General features: G+C 36.7%; 1 protein-coding gene across 1 annotated transcript in view; it reads left to right on the top strand.

Annotated features, from left to right (window-relative positions):
• The window catches only part of AP1G1 (adaptor related protein complex 1 subunit gamma 1), a 71773-nt gene that overhangs the window by 17127 nt on the left and 39157 nt on the right, over window positions 1-15489 (top strand). The window contains exon 2 of the mRNA XM_026495159.4: window positions 3787-3990. Coding sequence (XP_026350944.1) covers window positions 3790-3990 — 201 coding nt within the window. The 5' untranslated portion in view covers window positions 3787-3789. The remainder of the gene's footprint in view (window positions 1-3786; window positions 3991-15489) is intronic.

Here is a 15489-nt window from a genome sequence, read left to right on the forward strand (position 1 = left end):
CTGTTAATTCATTGCTGTTCTGCCACAGCCACCGCCATTGCAGGGTTGGCTAGAGGCAGGGGTGGAGGGAAGGAAAAAATAAAAAGCCAAAAGAGAATTTCTACCTTCTTTTCCTGCTTCCTGGACCAGAAAGAGAGGGTTTTTCTTAGAGCGCCTTGTCTGTACTCAGTGAGCATTTCTGGGTTTCGGGTTGTCATTGGGTCTAGGCTGGGCAGTACTGGAGGAAAAATGATAACCTCTCGCCATTTTGATGGAACTTCAAATTCTGCTGTCTTTCTCGAATGCGCTGTCATTTACTTCTCTGAGTCCTTGGGTTGCTGTGCCACGCATTTTGTCCAGGATTTATAGTTGTGGTCAGAAGGAGAGACAGGCGTCTCCATGGAGTGTGTTTACTCCATCTTCCCCGGAACTAGAACTTTTTGTTTAGTTTTGAACTTAGAATGTATTTTGAAATATACTAAATTCTTTATTATGTAAATGAACTTTTTCATTCATGCCTACTAAGACATTTTCTTGTGATAAAAAAAAGAAATAAGTAGAAGTAAGTTGTCACAGCCAAGGAAAAAAATTACTGCTTTTCTCTAGAGATAGCCTGGTGCTGGAGAAAGAGTGCTGATTGGGGGAATCACAAGATGTGAGTCAGGCTAGTAATTAATTCTTTGACCTTGTACAAGGTAGTTAACAGTCTGGTCAGTTTCCTCCATAAAAAGCTAGTGGCATAAACTGTAAGTCTGTGACTCTGTGGCTGAACTGAGAAATTGCTCTGGGTAACTTGTTTTTCTCTCAGTTGGCTTAAACTCTTGTGACTTTTCCCCCCCTTTTTGGACTAAGTGTTTTGGAAATAGATTTGGGCTTTTTCTGATAGTCTTGTTTGCTTCATAGATTCATTGAGGCCTTCATAGAGAAAAGTTATTTTCCAGCAGAGTATTACTACTTGACCTTGATTGATTTAGTTGCCGTAGTCTTCTTTTGTTCCCCACACACGAAATTTGGGTTAATGATAAATAAAATTCTTTCTTTAAAAAAATCTTTATTTATTTAGGTCATCTCTGCACCCCATGTGGGGCTTGAACTCATAACCCTGAGATCAAGAGTCACATGATCTCCCACCAAGCCAGCCAGGCACCCAAATAAGATTTTTTTTAAAGATGTATTTATTTGAGAGAGAGAGAGGGAGAGAGAGTACGCGCGCTTGCGCACGCATGTGTGTGAGCAGAGTAAGGGGCAGAGGGGGAAGAATATCCAAGCAGACTCATGCTAAGCACAGAGCCTGGATGCGGGACTGGATCGTGACCATGAGCCCTGAGGTCAGGACTTGAGCCAAAACCAAATCAGATGCTTAACCGACTGACTACCCAGGTGCCTCAATTTATAAAAAATTTTAAGGACTTAAATGCTTTGTTTATTGAAGCTTTTTGACTTTATTTATTTTTATTACTTATTATATTTTTAAAGATTTTATTTATTTATTTGAGAGAGAGGGAAGGAGGGAGCACAAGCAGGCAGAGTAGGCAGAAGCAGGCTTCCATCTGAGCAGAGAGCCTGACATGGGGTTGGATCCCAGGGTCCTGGGATCATGACCTGATCTGAAGGCAGAGGTTTAGCCGACTGAGCCACCCAGGCACCCCACTTTTTGACATTTAAAAAGCTTTTGATTATGAAAATGTCTAATATACGTGAAAATAGAGTAATACAATGCAACTTCATATACTTACCATATGCCCCCAGCAGTGATCAACATTTTGTCCATTTTGTTTCATTTTTTCCCTCAATACTTATTTTCCCCTGGAGTATTTTGAAACAAATCCTAGCAATCATATAATATTATCTGTAAAGATAATGTTCATTTTTGAAGTATTGAGAAGAACTCTAGCCTTGGAGTTCTAATCCTTGGAGTTCAGGTGCTGGCCCTGTCACTTACCACCTTTGTGATCTTAAGTTGCACAATTGCTCTGAGATGACGTTTCTTCACGGGCAAAGCAGGGGTAATGATCTCTGCCCTTACTTCAAAATGGGTTGGGACAAATGAAATAATGAAGACAGTGAATGTACAAATGTTCAAACACTAGGGCCACAGTATTTCTATTAAAAAGTAACAAAATATTATACAGGTAGCTTTATATAGTTTAGTAATGTGACCTTAAGAGGGCCATAGGAAGGAACATACCAATACCTAGAAAACTCTTGTAAGTTCCTGATATACTATCCCTACCTTGAGGAGTGATGCTATAGTGAACTAATGGGACTGGGATATCTTCCTGGTTTGTGCTATTAGAAACAATTTTGAGAATTACTGGTTTAAGGATTTCACAGCTTGTATGTACTGAAGATGATTGTAATGATGTTTTTATCTAATTTTTATCATTTTTCTTAACATTATTAAGGTATAATATACATACAATAAAATGCACTTGTTTTAAGTGTTCATTTCAATGAATTTTGAGAGGTCATATACCCATCATAAACATTTGTCACCCCAAAAGGTTTCCTTGCATCCCAGTTGATTCCCATCCCCACCCTCAACCCTAGGCAATCATTGATCTCTTTAGCATTGCTATAGATTAGCCTAGAGTTTCTTGTAAGTGAAATCATACAGTGTGTACTTTCTTATTCCTGTTTGTTTGCTCAGCATAATGTTTTTGAGACTCTTGCATGTTGTGTTGGTTCTGTTTTATTCTGAGAAGTATTCATTTATGTGGGTATACCATTATTAATTACCAGTTTTGGACATTTGAGTTGTTCCTGGGTTTTTAGTAATTATAAATGAATTTTAAAAATGAGAAAAAAAGAAAGTTAGTTTTACATCAACACTTGGTATGGCCAGTCTTTTAAATTTTAGCCATTCTAATGGTGTAGGGTGCTGTCTTACAGTTTTAATTTGCAGTTCCCTGCTGACTAATGACGCTGAGCATGTTCTCATGTGTTTATAGCCATTCATATATCTTCTTTGAGAAGTGTCTCTCCAGATCTTTTACTCATTTTTTAAAAAGATGTTTTATTATTGAGTTGTAAAATTATATATTCTGAATACATGTCCTTTGTAAGATAGGAATTTTATTTGCCTTATTTGCTTGCTTTATTTGCATCTTTTGAAAAGCAAAAGTTTTAGCATTTTGTCAAGTCAGATTTATTATTTCTTTCATATTTTGTGCTTGTTGTATATGAAATCTCTGCTTAACCTAAGTTCCCAGAGATTTCCTCCTATGTTTTCTAGTGGAAGATTTTTAGTTTTGGCTTTATTGTTTAGGGCTATGACCCATTTTGAATTAAATTTTGTTGAGAGGCCAAGTTTAGTCAATGGGAGAAAGGGTATTCCTTCAACAAATGGTGCTGGGACAACTAGATTTCTATATGGAGAAAAAAATTAACCTTGACTCCTAAACTCACATAGTAAACAAAAATTAATTTGTTGTATTATATTAACAGTTGAGCAAAAAATATTTGTCTTCTTTAAGGTTAGGCATAGACCTTTTCTTAATTACTTTAAGGATTGAAAAAAGATTTGGGTTGAGTTTGTTCCTAAGATATTTTGATAATTATGATGGATTTTACATATTGGTATATTCTGTGTCTTATCTTGCTTAATTTAATACTTAACACTTGTTTGTATTCTTTCCAGAAATGTACTGAGTTGAGTTTTTATGTAATAGCTTTGCTGAAGCTTTGTATCATTGGACTTAGCAAATCTTAAATTCTTAAAAATTAGAAATTTTTGTGGGAAGTTGTGTGAATGGTTTTGGTAGTAAAAAATGTGAACATTTTTATTTAATGTTTTTCCATATCCAGAGGATGCCAGCCCCCATCAGATTGCGGGAGCTGATCCGGACCATCCGGACAGCCCGAACGCAAGCCGAAGAACGAGAAATGATCCAGAAAGAATGTGCTGCAATCCGATCATCTTTTAGAGAAGAAGACAATACATACCGGTGTCGGAATGTGGCAAAATTACTATATATGCACATGCTGGGCTACCCTGCTCACTTTGGACAGGTAGGCTGGGCTGAGACCACATCTAGCAAGGGTACTCTTGTTTGAATGATAGTAGCTCAGGGAGGGTCGGTCAGTCTTTTCCTGTCAGGGAAGACAGGATACTTTTGATAGTCATGTAGTCTGATCATTGTGGAACTGAGGGGAGAATTGAGAAAGTTGCAGACCTGGAAAGGCATGATATTGCTGTCAGTTGTGCTTTCCACTGGGAATCTCATTATGTGAATTAGAGTATGTTTTGATGGTGGCAACTAGCTTGTTTAAAGATTAACCAGGATTAACTAGAAGCTTGTGACTGGTCTGTCAAAGGGGCTGGACTATAATGAATATTTAAGAAATGTTTGCTAAATGTTTCCTTAATTATATTCTGTATGTAAGATGGTATAAGGAGGAATGCTTAGAACATGTTTCTAAGTAAAAGAAATTAAGTGGTTGCCACATAGTAGCATTTATGGATTTTGCCGTAATTACCTCATTACTTGATGCTGTAGCCACAATGCAGGTCTGCCTCCTGATTTTCTTCTACACACAAATGCATATTATTAGATATAGCCAGTTTAAGCTCTGAGAATGATATTCTTAGTACTGCTTTCTTCTTTCCATGTTTATACACGATAAGGGGGACTGAGTCACAGGGAAGGGTATAGTGGGTTGTTTTTAATTCTTATTAATGCTATTTAATTCTATCTCACTTACTTTAAGAATTGTATTATATGCTAAATAGGTTTTTAAAGAAAAGACTGCAAAATTAAAAGAATGTGCAACATTAGGAGAAAAATACCACCCATATTTCCATTATTCAAAGATAACTATTGTTAATGTTTTGATATATTTAATTTACCTGGAAAGATGGCCGTGTTTATCGTTTGTTCAGCTCAGTAAGTCCAGTGAAAAGAGATCTCCCCCCCCCCCCACCTCTGAGTTAAAACAAAACAGTAATAGGATTGAATCCTATCAGACTGACTTGGGTTAGTTTTATGCTTATCTTGGGGCTGGGAATGAGGTAACTTTCTCTAGAAATACAAGACTGAGAGTGGGGGAGCATTAATTTCCCAAAGGAAAATTGAGGTGTTAATATCAGAGGAAAGGAGGACCAGGTACTAGGCAAACAAAAACAACAGCTGTCTCCTCTGAATAGAACACGTTATATGCTTTTACCACATCAAAAAGCGATCCAGGTGGTTGTACATTTAGTGCATGTCATAGTATAAACCAAATAGATGTCCATATATTTTTGTTGGTTGATTTTAAGTGGTGCATTTAGGTTAGATTTACAGAAATCTGATATGTTGGGCTGTAAAAAATAGTCAAGGGTGGAGAGGGGGAGACTCTTAATCCCTACACTCAGAAATAACCACTATTAACATCATTGAGTTAAAGAAGTTCTTTAAAGACCAACTTTTGGATTTAAAATCATACAATAGATTTAAGACTGATGATATTTCATTTTGTGGAAGAGCACTCTATAATTCTGAGAGTCATTACTATGTTTAAATAAAATATGCTTTCCAACTTTACTAGACGGTATTTTTTGGGTGTTCTGGAATTTAATTATTTGATAAAACATTTAATTCTTAGGTGGAAAGTGTTAATATTCAAGGAAACTACTAAAATTGTGGTACCAAAGAAAAGGTTTTTCTGAATGGGAATAGGAATCATAATTTTAAGTCCCTTAATCTGTTTCCTCTATTTGAATAAGCCAGGGCACTATCAAATCAGTAATTTGATACCCTGCCCATCAGAAATTCCTTTATAATGTACCCATAAAAAGATTCCTATCTAGGTTCTCTCACCTGCATGTATGAATCACAGTACCATTTTCATTTAATTATGTGTAAAAACAGCTACCGTTTATTGCATTTTATTAGACTTGTGAGACTTGTGCTGTTCATTAGGATAGCCAGTAGCTACATAGCCCCTGGTCTCTTGAAATGTGGCTAGTTCAACTGAGGTGAATATTAAAGGATAATAAAATTTTGGGGGGTATCTGATGCAGTTACTGGAAAACTTTTAAATGTTTTAGTCAACTTGGGTATGTGAATCTACTTTATCAATTGTAAATTTTATGAAATCTAGATACAGTTAAAATATTTCTGATGGATATGTAGTATACAAATTGAGATGTGCTGTAAGTGTAAAATATATACTGTATTTAGAAGCCTTAGTACAAAAGAAAGTTGTAAAATATCTAACCAATAATTTTTGTGTTGATTATATGTTGAAATGATATTTTAGCTATATTGGGTTAAATAAAATCTATTATTCAAACTAATTTCACCTGTTTCTTTTTACTTTTTACTGCAGTATCTAGCTTGATGCTGTTCAATAGAAATAAAAATACGAGCCAGATGTATAATTTAAAAATTTCTAGTAGCCACATTTGAAAAGTCTTTCAAATTTTATAATAAAACCCACGAGGTAGGTAATATACTCATATTGCATGAGAAAACTGAGATTCAGAGATTAAGGGACTTGTTTAAATTCACACAGCTAGCAAATATTAGGGAGAGGATTAGAACTCAACTTTATATAACTCTAAAACTGATTCATTCTTTGTATACGTTAAATCTAAATAAATTTATTCAGTATTTAATTACTTTAGCCCTGACCTGCTGTACAGTGGATTTGAGGTGACATACATCTATTAAAAAAACTATTTAAGGAAGAATTCAGAACCCAAAGTCACTGTGCTTGCTGTTGGAGAGGCAGCTAAGCCAAGAAAAAGAATTCAGTTATGTGGTTGTTAAAACCAGAATTTAAGAGCGTGACTACAGGAACCAGACTTCCTGGATGTAAATTCTGGCTTCGTTACTTTACTATCTGTGATTTTGAGCAAGATCCTTAACCTCTCCTCCCCCCGCCCCTTTTTAAGATTTTATTTATTTGTTGAGAGAGAGGGAACGCACAAGCAGGGGAAGCTACAGGCAGAGGGAGAAGCAGGCTCCCCGCTGAGCAAGGAGCCTGGGCCCGCAGAGCTCCATCCCAGGAACCTGGGATCATGACCTGAGCTGAAGGCAGAGGCTTGACTGACTGAGCCACCCAGTCATGTCCCGATCCTTAACCTTTCTTTTCTCAGTTTCCTCATCTGTAAAATGGGGACCATCTTCATACTACTGTGTGGGGTTATTATGAAGATTAATAGATTAGTAAATGGTTTATGTTTTGCACATAGAAAACTCAGATATTACTGATTTTTACCATTTCCTCAAGAACAACAAAACATTTTTTCTGAAAAATTACTGAATTCCAAAATAGATTTTCATTTATTTATGTATGTATGTAATCTCTACACCAGATGTGGGCCTCAAACTCACGACCCCAAGAGCAAGAGTTTTGTGCTCTTCCAACTGAAACAGCCAGGCACCCCTAAACTAGATTTTCTTATATGGGTCTTTTATCTAAGAGTCTCTTAGTAATGTAAAAGACTGCATCCTCAACATTTTTACAACAGAAGCGGTGATAAATTTCCTGTAGGGTTTGTAACCTGTCATGTGTCTGGCTTAAATAAGACCCAGAAATAAAGTTGAGTATCTAAAGAAATGGGTAGATTGCCGGAGTAAAAAATGATGGCTTGGAGGCCAGATTCTTTCACAGTTGTGTTTTGTTTTGCACAGTACGTTAAATTTTTTGAATTTGCTGCCGACATAAAAATCAAGGAACTTCTTGTGGCAATCTGGATTTCTAGTTTCTCTTGGAAAATTGGAAGGATTTGGCAACACTGGATCCACATTTTCCTATGGCAGTAGTAGGCTGGTGACCCTCTCCAGGCTGGGCTTGCGTTGTCTATTTCTTTCCCGTTCCAGCCTGGCATGCTATACTCATTTACCTGTCCATAGTAGTCTTCCCTTCCGTCAGTACAGTATAGCACTTCATTTCCTTATGTTCTTTAGAATTTTACAGTGTTCTCTATAAAGTCTTACAAACCTTTGGTGAAATTTACAGGTTCCTTGGAGCTCTTCTTCCTATTGCAGATAGCACTGCTAAAACTTTAATAATTAGGTTTTAGATATACAGAAATATAATTCCTTTTTGCATATTTATCTCCTTAGCAACATTATTGCATTTGGTTCAAAGAGTCCCTGTAGGCTCCATTGCTTCCATATAGTCAATACTATTGTCTGTAAGCAATGGCAATTCCTTAACTTTCCGTCCTTAATAATTTTTTTTTCTTCTTTCTTTACTACACTGTACCTATAATTGGATGGTGATAGTAGGCATCCTTGTCTTGAGCACCCGTGAGCCCACATTGTGCCCCAAATAAGCCTGAAATGTCTTACTGTGCCAGAAAACGAAAACTCCAGAGGTCATGTTAAAAGGATTTAGTAGCCACCAGAAGTGGCTTTTTCTTGTGCCCCAAAATAAGGAAATTTGAGCATTAATAAGAATAATTATAATTGAATATACCAAGTAAGTTTATATCAGCGAGTTCCTAATTTTTTTATCTAAAGATTTTATTTATTTATTTGAGAGAGAGAGGGCGAGAGTGTGCGTGCAAAAGTGAGCAGGGAGAGGGTCAGAGAGAGAGGGAGAGAGAGAATCTCAAGCAGCCTCCACACTGAGTGCGGAGCCTGACATGGAGCTTGATCTCATGATGCTGAGATCATGACCTGAGCTGAAATCAAGAATCGGACGCTTAACTGATTGTGCCACCCAGGAGTCCCAGTGAGTTCATAAGTACTAAACAAAGTTTTAAAAACTCCATTGGTCATCTCTGGAGCATACTAGGGTCTCATTTTGAAAACTGGTTAATAAAAGGAAAGAAACATTTGTCCTGCCTTTCCTACCAGTAGTTCCTTCTGGAGGAGTTATTGGTAAGTTCCTTCCAAAGGAACTCTTGGTTACCCAGTATGTACCCAATGTACATATGCTCCTTAGAGGACAAGTCCAGCTAATAAAGAAAGAATGGAAAAATTAGAATATTGCCCTTTTGTAATCCCTGATGATCATCATCGATGCTGTCACAAAAGAGAGACAACCACCAGAAATAATTACATACTTCTTGGGGCGCCTGGGTGGCACAGCGGTTAAGCGTCTGCCTTCGGCTCAGGGCGTGATCCCGGCGTTATGGGATCGAGCCCCACATCAGGCTCCTCCACTATGAGCCTGCTTCTTCCTCTCCCACTCCCCCTGCTTGTGTTCCCTCTCTCGCTGGCTGTCTCTCTCTGTCGAATAAATAAATAAAATCTTAAAAAAAAATAATTACATACTTCTTGATGAAAGTTCATACCACCACCTATGAAGTGTATTTGCTAAGACAAAACAAAATAAAAACTGAAAAACCTGAATCTGATCAAGAATCTTGTCCATTTAGCAAGGGATGTTTATAAGAGTTCATTGCAGCATTATTTCTAATATGAAAACATTGGGAATAATCTATATGTCCACAAAAAGAATAGGTAAGTTGTGGTATCTTCACAAGTGGGATACTATATTAGCAATGAATATAACTGAATTAGAATTTCTTGTCAGAATGTAATACCCAAAGGTGTTGAATGAAAAAAGCAGGAATATAGTATAATACTTATATAAAGCTTAAAACATTCAAAAACAGTTGTCTCAATATATGTAGTAAAGACATGGCATGGCAATGATGAACAGCAGTTTTGAGTTTTGGTTACTCCTGGGATGGAGAGTAGGGAAATGGGATTGAGGCAGAGGGCTTCAACTGAATTTGTAATATTAACAAATGTAAAATAAAATGAGTAGGGTAAAATGTTCAGATTTGCTAAAGCTGGCTGGTGGCTCAATGAGTAGTACATGATTTTTGTGTATTTTTGAGTGAAATATTTCATAATAAATTTTCTCGAGGGGAAATGGGATATGCAATAGCAATGTTAAGTGTCTTATTCCCCCCCCCCCGCCCCGCCCCCGCCAGAACAACAAAAAAACAGACTGGTCTCATATAATGAGATTTTTATGGTGCCAGACTACATAGTGGTAAAGCAGTTAAACAAGCTTATTCTTCAAATGTGTGTCTGTGTAAACTAGAAAGTTATTTCTGAATATTAAATTGAAATAAAGGAAACTTTTAAAAAGACCTAACCAATCATTTGCAGATCCATTAAAGTTTAATTGCATCTTTTTATCAGGTGATTGTTCACACCATAAAGCTTAGATGTTAAATTTTAAAATTAAGAAGCAAATGTATATACGCATTTGACCTTGTGGAAAATTGTTCTAAAAGCTAACAAAATAGGTGCAACTTTTTTCAAGGGCAACCAGATTAAGGGCAATATTTGTACTTGCTTTAGAAAAACGTAACAAGGCCAAAAACCTTTCTTAAAAAAAATACTGCTTTGAAATTTGGAGAAAATTGGAATATTGAGTCATCTAGAAAATGTTTATAAAAATCCAATTGTCAGGCTTTACCCGAAATGTACGTACTCCATCAGGATATTTTGGGGGTGACCTACATATATCAAAACTCTCCCAGTGATTTTGATCAGTCAGGTTTGGAAACCACTTTCTTAAGGCCTTATATTTATTCCAAGACTTGCTAATGGCTGCCTGGAATGTTTCTGCTGAGAAAAATTCTTCGGCCACTTCAAGGATCAGCTGTAGAGAATTAGTGACTACTGTGTTTGCCTTGAAAGCAGAGAGAGGAGAGCAGCCTTAAGGTTGCCTTTCACGATATGGCCCAGTTATCTTAGTGAAGAGGAAACTGAGTCCCAGGTTGTTGAAATAACTTGCTTAGGTCTCTTAAGCTAGAACCAGCATTAGGGCTCCTAAATCAAATCATTTCTTTCTGTTCCAGTATGTGTTATATAAAGGGATAGGAATCTTTCTCTAATGTTTCCTTATTGTTTCTCACCTTGAATGAGTGCCCTTTCTAACTTGTTTTCATAGTAGTTGGTGCATAATTGTCACAGTGTGACATAATATATGATATATATCCTATGATATATATTTAGTATATATATCCAAATGTTGGTTTCCTTTTGTGTGCCCTTCTAACTGGGGATCAGTGAGGATGTCTAGCACATTGATTTTTACACAGCAGGAGTTTATGAAGTTAAAGAAAAATCACAGCTTCTTAAAAACAATTGGAAAACAAATATAAAAAAAAATCAGTGAATAGCTAAAAGTTACTGCAGTCAGACCTTTGGGATGGAAGGTGACTGGGAGAGTGAGAAGGTTGCTGTTGAAAAGTCAGTTATAAGAGTGTTGTTGACAAGGAAGAAGCGGATAATCGGTGAAAAATACAAGAAACTGCCAGCAGAAGGAAAACAGCCATTGTGGGGACTAGAGATAAGGAATGGACATAACTTTTTAAGCTCTTAGAGCATCACTGGTATAATAGTATAGCACAGTAATCATTCATTATGAATATAAGTTATTTAAAAAGGGCTGATTGTGCCCATTTACTGAGTTGTATTTTCAAAAGATTTTGGTCTTAAATTTTCAAGGTCTTTGCATAAAACAATTCCAAGACTCGTACGCTTTTTTGTTAGTCTTTGAAATTATATGTTACTCAATTTAGGAGAGGGAATAATTGCCCTAGGTTGTTTTTTTCCTCCTTTTTAATTACAATATTATTATATTAGCTTTTCTAGCCAGGAGTTAGATATAAGCTCCCTTTATCCTGCAGTTTTAAACTTTTTCCTTCTAGTCCAATATTATTTTTGGAATAGGTAATGACAGTTCACTGATGCAAAATTTAAAAGATACAAAGAATATATGATGAAAACCCTGCTTTCTGTCTACTTTCAGATACTTAGTTTCCTTTTTTTTTTCTTTTTTTAAGATTTTATTTATTTGAGAGAGAGAGGGAGAGAGTGAGCAAGAGAGCACAACCAGGGTGAGCTGTAGAGGGAGAAGGAGAAGCAGGCTCCCCTCTGAGCAGGGAGCCTGATGCGGGCCTGGATCCCAGGACCCTGAGATCATGACCTGAGCCAAAGGCAGAGGCTTAACTGACTGAACCACCCAGGTGCCCCTACTTAGTTTCCTTTTTATAGGCAATGGTCTCATGTCTGTCCTTCCAGAGAGATTCTGTACATCTTCAGGCAATGGAAATGCCCCTTCCACTGTAAAATACTTGTGTGTGTACTCTCTACTTAATAATCTTTCTTGAAGATTACCCCATGTCCTCATTCTTTCCAGCTTTTTTGACATACTCATGGTAATGTATCTAGCATAGTACTCCATGATATATATATATATATATATATTTTTTTTTAATATTTTTATTTATTTATTTGACAGAGATAGAGACAGCCAGCGAGAGAGGGAACACAAGCAGGGGGAGTGGGAGAGGAAGAAGCAGGCTCATAGCGGAGGAGCCTGATGTGGGGCTCGATCCCATAATGCCGGGATCACGCCCTGAGCCAAAGGCAGACGCTCAACCGCTGTGCCACCCAGGCGCCCTGATATATATATATTTTTAATTCTATTTATTTGAGAGCGAGAGAGCGAGAACAGGTGAGCACGAACGGGGGAGGGGCCGAGGGAGAGGAAGAAGCAGACTCCTCCCTGAGCAGGGAGCCCAACATGGGACTTGATCCCAGCACTCTGGGATCATGACCTGAGCCAAAGACACATGCCTAACCAACTGAGCCACCCAGGTGCCCATATTCCTTGATATTTATGAATCATAATTTGTTAAACTGATGCCTTATTATTGGACATTTATGTCCCGTCTTACTATTTATTTATTCATTTATTTATTTAATTTGAGTAAGCTCCTCATCCGTTATGAAGCTCAAACTCAGGACCCTGAGATCAAGAGTCATATGCTCTGTCGACTAAGCCAACCAGGCGCCCCTCCAGTCTTACTGCTTAAACTAATACTACAATTGAATAATAACCATTATTTTGCACATGTATGAATGTAAAGGTAGTGTAAGTTCCTAAAAGTGGAATTGTTGAGTCAAAGGGTATGTGTATTTGTAATTTAGATAGGCCTGATCTTTCTCACTACAGCTTGGACCAGTTTATATCCAATCACTAATGTCCTTGCACCACTTTGATGGTCTAACTTGGCTAATACAACAGGATAAAAAAATAGTATCTCAGTATGGTTCCATTTGCATTTCTTTTTCTCGTCTAATAACTTCACACAGGCATATTTTACATATCATATAATTCACCCTTTTCAGCTGTATATTTCAGTGATTTGTTTTAAGTAAATTTACCTAGTTGGGTTTGCATTTGTTTTCTGAGGAAGCTGAACTGCATATGTTTGAATTTTTTTTGTTTTCTTTGAACTGTCCATATTCTTTGTCCATTTTTATATTGAGTTGTTGGTCTTTTTGAAAATTTGTAGGATCCTGTTATATAGGATTTCATGTCTATGAAGTGAGTTGCAAATCTTTTTTCCAAGTTTGTCATTTATCTTTTGGCTTTGCTCAGGGAGTTTGGAGTAAAACCAAAAGTTATTTTTTATCTCTGTGGGTGAATATAAAAGCTGGACTGTTTACTGTGGTCTTAAAGCATATGCTAGATTTGTGGGTTAGCAACGTTTCAGGTGGAATTTTCAAGTAGTTTCAAGTGAGACAGAGTAGTACTGACCTAAGGGGCAGAAACATTTAATTGATTTTACTATTTTTCTTCTCTCCTGTAACTCATACTGGAGTTGTCTTTTTAGTGGTTGCTGCTCAAAACTGGTTGCCCTCCCCTCATATTTAGCCCAAATCCCATTGTTCACCCCTCCAGCCTTTTTCTTTTTCAACATCTGAAAACGTTGATAATATTCTTAAAGATGAAACAAGGTACTTTCTTGGCACTATTGCTGGCCGCTGACACCGAAATGTAGAGTATGATGAGAGCTTATCCTTCAGTGGAGGATGTTTTTCAAATGCCATTTCCAGTCTTTTTTTTTTTTTTTTTAAGATTTTATTTCTTTGAGAGAGAGAGACAGAATGAGTGGGGGAGGAGGGGCAGAGGGAGGGGGAGAAGCAGGCAGGCCTCTGAGCAGAGCCCTCTGGGGGGGCTCGATCCCAATGACCCAACCCAAAGGCAGACGCTTAACTGACTGAGCCACCCAGGCGTCCCATTCCCAGTCTTTAATCTTAGATTTTCCTCTCAAATTTGCCACCTTCATAAAGCAAATGTGTATTTTTGAAGGAAAGTCACTGTACCAATGGGGAATATTAAAAATTAATTTTGCGTTTGTCTCTTTAAATTGTAGTTTTTTCTTTTCAATGTTGAATTTTTAGGTAAGTTTTAAACAAGTGTCACAAAAAGCAACAAATTGTACTCGCTAGTCAATGATGACTCTTAGTGTGACTGTCTTAAAACTTGGCCTAAAAAATACAAAGTAATATTTATGCCTAAGAGTAAAGTCTGTCTTTCTCATTAGTTCATCTTAACAAATTTTTACATAATTTATTTGTGTAATGCCTGGTATTCGTTAAAAGCATCATTCAATAAGGATGATAAAAATTTCAGTGATACCTGATTTTCAGAACTTTTTTCACTGCTAAAATATTCATTTATAGGATTATTAAATAGGAAGGTTAAAAACCCTTCTGTTTGAAAAAGAGTTAAATTTTCTGATTATATTTTAGCCCCTGGTTTTCTCATTCACCTCAGCAGTTTTTCTGCTGACATTGTAAAACTGACTTTCTTCATTTTCTATTTCAGAAATTGTTTTTTAAAATTTAAATTGAATGCATAGAAGGAAGGGAAGGGTTGTTCTGTAATCTCTCAGTTTAAGAAGGCATTTCAGTTTCCCTTTTGGATCCTAGTTTTTCTTGGAGGCTTCTTTGATTTGCTCATGATAGTATAGTCACTCTGTTAACTTTAGGTGTTTTTAGTGTAGATACATCAAGAGAGGAATTTTTAAATAGCTTGAAACAGTTTTATTTGTAAATTCTTTTACTTTCCTCAATTTCACTTTTGAACTTATAGGCAAATTCAGATGGGGAGTAATCTCACATGATTTTAGACTGTTGTACGCGGGGCTGCGTTTGAGCCGTTTTCCTTGGGATGCAGTGATTCTAATAGGAGCATAGTTTGCAAAACTCCTTTTGGAGTGTCTAACTTATGTACACCCTTTGAAAACCATTGCTATCAAGGGAACGTTTGGCCTTTTCCATTTTGGTCAAGATGGAATGATAAAGTATATCAAAATGATTGTGATGTTCAAGAAAGGCTAAGTAGAGAGACAATCTGTTTAACTATAAAGAGTTTTAAGCTCTGAGGATTTTTATCAGTTACGTAAACAAAAGTCATATAAAACATTCTAGGTTAATTCCACTCCTGAAATTTCCTCTGGCTTTTTTTTTTTCCTCTGTATTTTTATTCCTCATATGCTAAACTCTTACTTCTCCCTACTACTTGGTTCACGCCCTAAATACAGCACTTTCCACATTGTATTAAAGTTAGTTTGTCTCTTTTTCAGTTGTATATTCCTGATGTTTAAGATGGTGTTTGGCATTTTGGTGTATTTCCAGTTACTGAGTTTTTTGCTATTCAAAATAGGAAACAGGCCATAAATATATGCATAAGCTAGGTGCTCATTTAGTACAATCTGGGGATTAAATTAAGAATTGGGTTTATTTA

The sequence above is a fragment of the Ursus arctos genome, unplaced genomic scaffold, assembly GCF_023065955.2.
Source record: "Ursus arctos isolate Adak ecotype North America unplaced genomic scaffold, UrsArc2.0 scaffold_19, whole genome shotgun sequence".
NCBI lineage: Eukaryota > Metazoa > Chordata > Mammalia > Carnivora > Ursidae > Ursus > Ursus arctos.